The 6,859-nt window shown below is 44.7% G+C and overlaps 1 protein-coding gene across 1 annotated transcript; it reads right to left on the bottom strand.

Annotated features, from left to right (window-relative positions):
• Positions 1-2,847: 2,847 nt before the first annotated feature.
• Positions 2,848-4,764, bottom strand: LOC109152077. The gene has a single exon (XM_019299659.1). It carries the CDS (start codon positions 4,762-4,764, stop codon positions 2,848-2,850), a length of 1,917 nt encoding a protein of 638 aa, XP_019155204.1.
• Positions 4,765-6,859: the final 2,095 nt, after the last annotated feature.

Raw genomic sequence — 6,859 nt, 5'->3', positions numbered from 1 at the left:
AAATAGGGTGTTTCTTCCATTTGCAACGATTTTCTTGAGGCCTTTGATCAGGGTCGGAGCTGTCTTCAGTATTCCTTTCCAAGCGGTAGACATCCCTGTCTTTGGCTGCCAAGTGTTAGGGTCTAAAGAATGTAATCCGTACTTTGCTTTCATGATTTGAGTCCATAAGCCTTCTTCGCCCGATTGTAGCCTCCAACCTAACTTCATCATGAAGGCTAGGTTCATGTTTTCGAGTTTCTTTAGGCCGATTCCTCCATCCTTAATTTCCTTCGTGACTGTATCCCATGCCACAAGGTTACACTTTCTATCACCGGCAGGCCCTCCCCACAGGAAAGCTCGGATTAGCTTCTCAATTTCGTCAAGGACTCCCAGAGGTATTAGTGTTGATTGCATCGAATAAACTGGTATAGCCGAGAGGACCGCTTGGGCAAGAACTTTCTGCCCAGCTATGGAGAGAGTTTTCATTTTCCACCCTGCAAGTCTGTCGCGGATTTTATCTACCAACCCCTGCCAAGAATCTTTTTTCAGTCTACCGTGTTGCGAAGGGACCCCCAGGTAATTCCCTAGATTTTCCGAGATTGTAATATTCAGTATCTCCGTTATTTCCCTTTGGTTGGCAGTAGCAGTATTCTTAGAGAAGTACACTAGGGACTTGTCATAATTGACTTTTTGACCCGAGCTATTGCAGAAGCTGTCTAGACATTGTTTGATTAGCAATGCTTGCTGTGGTGTTGCTTCCGCAAAAAGGACCATGTCGTCCGCGAATAGTAGATGCGAGATACTTGGACCATTTTTGGAAACTTTGATTCCTTTCCAGAGGCCTTCCTCGACTTTCTGATGGATGAGGTGGCTCAATCGTTCAATGCAAAGTACAAAGACTAACGGGGATATCGGATCGCCTTGTCGGATGCCCCTTGATGGCTTGAACTGTTGGGTACGCTTGCCATTTATGGAGACTGCCAACCTTGCTGTTATGATGCATGCCATGATATGTCTGACCCAAACTTCACTGAATCCTGCCTCTTGAAGGGTATCTTGGATAAAACTCCATGACAGTCTATCGTAAGCCTTCTCAAGGTCGATTTTAAGTACCATAAGGCCCGTCTTCCCTTTCTTCCTATTAGCTGTGTTCAAGAGTTCCTGGTACGCAATTATGTTATCTACAATTTGCCTTTCAGGGACAAAGCTTGACTGGTTGTAGCCGATAAGCTTCTGGATAGCTGGCTTTAATCTAGAGGTAAGAGTCTTCGATATGACCTTGTACGAGACGTTACATAAGCTGATAGGCCGGAGTTGCTTAGCGCTCTTTGGATTCTGGACTTTTGGTATCAATGTTATAACCGTGTCGTTGCACCCTTCTCCCAGTATGCCAGACTCAAAATATTTCATTACAAAAGATATTAAGTTTTCGCCCACAACCGACCAATTTCGTTGGTAGAAACCGGCATGGTATCCATCTGGGCCAGGGGCTTTGAATGGGGCCATGTCGAAACATGCTTGCTTGATTTCCAGAGGTGTAAAAGGGGCATTAACACATTCCCAAATAGCTTCATGTAATGGAGGGAAAGACTTGCTCCAGTTAGCATGGGTTCTGTTGCTGACTTCCTCTGTATATAGATTAGTGAAGAAATCCGAAATGTGCTTAGAGATGGCATCTGCAGATTCCAGCCACTCACCTTGGTTGTTCTTCAAGGTAGTGATCTTGGAGTGTGCCTTTCTAGCAGATATCGTAGCGTGGTAGAAGGCTGTGTTGCGGTCGCCAGTTGCAATCCAATCCTCCCTTGAACTTTGAAACCAATAGAGTTCCTCCTGGTTTAGTATTTCTTCTAGCTCCTTGTGTAATTTGTTGTTCAACCTGATCAAATCTGACCTTGGGCAGTTGTCAAGAGCCTTTTGAGTTCCCTTGATCCTAGCTAGTACTCTTCGTTTCCTTTGAAATATGTTCCCAAAAGAGCTGTGATTCCAGCTCTGCAGTTTGGCTGCTAGGTTCTGTTTGGCATGCTCCAGCTCATGATCCGTCCTCCAATTGTCTTTGATAAAACTTGAAAAGTCAGGATGTGAGGCCCAAGCAGCATTATACTTGAATTCTCTTGGGCCATCGAACTTCTGATTGTCTGTGGTTCTAATGAGAAGGGGGGCATGGTCTGAACTGATTATGGGTAGATGGTGTACACTTGCTTCGGGAAAACGCACTCTCCATTCTGAATTGCTCAGGGCGCGATCCAACCTAGCTGCCTTGAAAGAAGTAGCACTTAGGCCTCTGTGAATTGGGCGCCATGTGAATTGGGGGCCTTCATACCCTAGGTCGATTAGACCCTCGTCAAAGATCCATCTCCTAAACCCTGCACACCGAGAGGAAGAAAAACTATCACTGTTAGAGACTTCATTTCGAGAGAGTACTGAGTTATAATCTCCGACTGATAACCATGGGCCCTGCAAGTTAAGGCCAACTTGAGATATATCTTCATATAGATTCCTCCTGAGGGCATAGTCGGGGCTAGCATACACGAAAGATAAATTCCATGGTTCTGAGTTCACTTCCTTAATCTTTAGAAGTATGAATTGTGGGTTGGTCATAAGGGTCTCGACTTGGAATACATTCTTCCAGAGGACCCAAATTCCACCCGAGAAGCCAAGGGCTTCAACTCTAAGCCATTGGTCGAAACCAAGGTCAAAACAAATTTCAGTAGCTTGGTCTCCAGAAACTCTTGGTTCCAGGAGGCACAAGATACTGGGTTTAAAATCTTTTAGAAAGAATTTTAGGGTATGGCGAAAGGTCTTAGACGCCTCCCCTTGGCAGTTCCAAACAAGAACTTCCATTTAACAGTAAAGGTAGGGGAGAGCAGCTCAATTGAGCGAAGGGGAACCCAAAGCCAGACTATGCCGGCTCCTAGACAAACTGTCTTCATCCATTAGTTCATTTGGCGTATCGCAATCGAAAAAATCAGCTCCCTCGTCCGGTGCAGCATCAATATTGGTGCTTGGGGGAGGGCGATCAGAGATTATCCCGGGGTCAATTTGGCGGTGGATGACAGTCGATCTTGAGACTGGCTGTCCCCTCACTATCCCTGTCACGAGTGTGTGTTCATCCTCCGCTGCTGCCCTCCGAGGGGTAGTCGATCTACCCCTTCCTTCCTGTTGGGTTGGACCCGCCGTCCTAATGCCCGGTAATCGGATGGTGGGGGAGAGGAGATGGTTGGAGTCACCACTTCTCTGTCCAGTTGATCTCGCAGATGCTTCTGCAGGATGCCTCACATGCCCTCTGTCGCTTGAAGGAGTGGTGGTCCTGGAGGGGCTCAGCGCTCTCCTTCTTTCTTGATTGCTGGGCGGATTAGCTTGCTTCGTCCTTGCTCGTTGCTGGTTAGCTAGGGGGCGGCCTAGGGGTTGAGTAGAGGCCGAGATATCTTCCATGGGTGCTTTGCCCGGATTCCTTTGAATGGTGGCTTCCACCTCCATTGGTTCCTCCTCCAGAATGTCGTCTTCCAAGTTGCTCAATGGGCCAAACCTGGTTGTAAGATTTTGGCGGTTAGTGCCATTTGAGGTGCTTGGGTCGTGGTTTCTATCCTTTGTGTTTTGCTTCTGGGTGGCTCCATAGGTCCCATCTCTCCTTGTTGATCTTCGGTCCTTTCTTGTTACCAACATCCAAGGTCCAAATCTTTCTTTAAGGTGGGTTTTGGACGAGGTCTTTTGGTGACTTACATCCGGTACCTGGGGAGGGACACTTTCCTTATCATTACATCCGTCCTCACCTGCAGTTTCTGGGGTGGACTCACTCTGTGCTTGCTCATTTAGGCCGCAAGCTTCTGACTTGTGGCCATACTTGCCACACTTGAAACAAATGAGGTGGATGTCTTCATATTCTATTGGGTATTCCTCCTCTTCGATCGTGAACTTTGCGAGAAGCTGCTTGGTGATATCGATTTCTACACAAATGCGGGCAAACTTCCCTCGAGACGCAAGGCAAGTAGTGTCATCAATTTTGATAGTTTTCCCAATCTTGTCACCCAGTTTAATCAACGTATCTTCATCAAAGTATTCTATAGGGATATCGGGAAGCCTTACCCACGCACAGATTTTCTGGATTTTGCTTGTCTGGGGTCTGAAATTTGGTTTCCATTGTTGGACTACCAGATAATGATCTTGAATTATCCACGGTCCCTCGCACCTTGCGATATCGTAATCTCTTTGGAGTTCGAAGCGAGCCAAGAAATACTCGTGTTCAAGATCAATCAATTCCATGTGGCCTTCCGGTTTCCATAAAGTGCGAAGCCGCCGAACTAGGTAGTTGTATCCGATTGCCCTCCCCATGAGTTGGATTATGAGGGTTCTCCGCCATGGTCTCCTGATTCTGATTTTGTCCTCCTTTGATAGTCTAATTCTAGGGCATTCTGGGTCGTCCTGTTCTTCTGAGCCTTCGTCATCCGATGTGTCATCCTCACAGCCTTCTAGATCATCTTTCTTGTAGGTAATAAATTTTCGTAAACTCAATTTGTAGCTTGCTGGTAGGGGCGGCGTCGAGGACGCGGGCTGGTTGCCTTCCGCCTCTGTCTCCATTGATTCTGGGCAGACCTCTGCGTTTGGGTTCGCACTTGACAAAAACAGGCCCTTCGGCGTTGTATTCAGCTGTGGAGAAGTCATCGGCAATTCCACCTGCTCTCGGGTTCTCTTAGTCTTCTTGGGTGCTCTCTCGCGTGGTACTGGCCCTTCCGGCGACCGATTGGTCGCCGCTGGTTCAGATCCTTCAGAGGGCGTGTCCGTTGGCATTTTTCATTTCTTGGAAGAACGTGAATCTATGTCCTTGGTTTCAAAAATAGTATGAGTACCATATTAAATCATGTATCTTGTATCCCATCAATACAAGCTTTATATAGGCACATTGGTGGAATACAGACTTAAACCTAAAGGTCCAACCCAACCAATTACTTAATGGGCCTAGTCCACTTGCACCACATAAGTAAGACCCATTGATGTTAGCACATCTGTTCTTGTTTTTATGGTTATTTTGAATCATCACAGTAATTAAGCTCTTTCATTTTGCTTATTTAATACATGTTTTCCTTGCTATTATCATTTAATTATGGTTCGCACTTGTTTTGAATGTTTTACGGTGTTTGTTAGTGTTTTTGAACCATTGTAGGTCAATTCTATGAGCAAGGGAAGTTCAAGGATGAGTTTAATTTGGAGCAATTTTGGACAAGTTCGGGACCCAGAGGACTCGACGCGTCGAAAATTTCCAGAAAGGTTTATGATCGAGACCAGCAGGTCTCGACGCGTGGAGAATTGGCTCGACGCGTCGGGCGCAGCAGGTCTCGACGCGTGGAGAATTGGCTCGACGCGTCGGGCGCAGCACGAAGTCGCGAGATATTTGAGTCCAATTTTGTACCAGATTCCTATTTCGTCTCAACTTTATACCTACTATAAAATCCCTCCTTCCTCAACCCTAAAAAAGACACCGAGAGATTTTTTAGAGTTCTTTGTAGACAAGAAAGAGAGAAATCAAGAGGCTCAAGTCGTCTTTGGAAGCAAGGAGGAAGCCAGGGAGATTTGGGAGAATCGCTTGGTTAATTCTTGTACTCTTCTGATGATTTGTAATCCTTTATTCATATTTGCTATGTATAATTTAGCCATGCTCGGCTAAATTCCTTAGGGATTTTTGGGTGAATTTGTTTATGAACCTATGTGCCTAGTTCGTTAATTTCTTAATATATTTATGTTTGGTTTTATGATTTGTGTTGCAATCTTGTTTTTAACCTGTTGTTGTTGGTAATTAAAGGCCTAAATTACTAGCTTCATAGTCATGTTTGTGTCACCAATGGGAATTGGATTGGAGAATTGGTGAGACCAGCAGGTCTCGACGCGTGGAGAATTGGCTCGACGCGTCGGGCGCAGCAGGTCTCGACGCGTGGAGAATTGGCTCGACGCGTCGGGCGCAGCACGAAGTCGCGAGATATTTGAGTCCAATTTGAGTCCAATTTTGTACCAGATTCCTATTTCGTCTCAACTTTATACCTACTATAAAATCCCTCCTTCCTCAACCCTAAAAAAGACACCGAGAGATTTTTTAGAGTTCTTTGTAGACAAGAAAGAGAGAAATCAAGAGGCTCAAGTCGTCTTTGGAAGCAAGGAGGAAGCCAGGGAGATTTGGGAGAATCGCTTGGTTAATTCTTGTACTCTTCTGATGATTTGTAATCCTTTATTCATATTTGCTATGTATAATTTAGCCATGCTTGGCTAAATTCCTTAGGGATTTTTGGGTGAATTTGTTTATGAACCTATGTGCCTAGTTCGTTAATTTCTTAATATATTTATGTTTGGTTTTATGATTTGTGTTGCAATCTTGTTTTTAACCTGTTGTTGTTGGTAATTAAAGGCCTAAATTACTAGCTTCATAGTCATGTTTGTGTCACCAATGGGAATTGGGGCATAAATTAGGGCACACACGATTGCACCTAATGGTTGGTCCTTGGGAAAGGGGAACTTATTAGGGGATGTTTATTCTAGATTATTGCTCATCGGGAGATGGTAGTAATTAGGAATAATTGAATGCTGATCTTTGATCTTATTGGGTGTTTAAGCCATGGGAGTGGAAATTCACTAGGAATAGAGATTACGGGAGTAATTCGATTCCACCTTGCATTCCCATACAAATCTTAATTCCAAACCAAATATTACAAACGTTAATTGGCACTAGGTGATTAAACATTGTGATCCCAAGAATCCTATTTTGCTCTATTGTCTACAAAACCTTGCTACTTATTTTATTCTGCTTGTTATTTTATGCAATCAATCAACCTTCAAGTTTTGTTCGGACTAGTTTCATATGAGTAACCTAGTAGCTAGTGATTAGTACACCACCTCT

Source organism: Ipomoea nil, unplaced genomic scaffold, assembly GCF_001879475.1.
Source record: "Ipomoea nil cultivar Tokyo-kokei standard unplaced genomic scaffold, Asagao_1.1 scaffold0268, whole genome shotgun sequence".
Classification (NCBI taxonomy): Eukaryota; Viridiplantae; Streptophyta; class Magnoliopsida; order Solanales; family Convolvulaceae; genus Ipomoea; species Ipomoea nil.
The sequence above is the reverse complement of the archived record's forward strand: the minus strand, read 5'-3'. Positions and strand labels throughout refer to the sequence as shown.

Bases quoted from the DNA above. Each gene is read 5' to 3' on its own strand.
- LOC109152077 (XM_019299659.1), bottom strand. From the start codon at position 4,764: ATGCCAACGGACACGCCCTCTGAAGGATCTGAACCAGCGGCGACCAAT.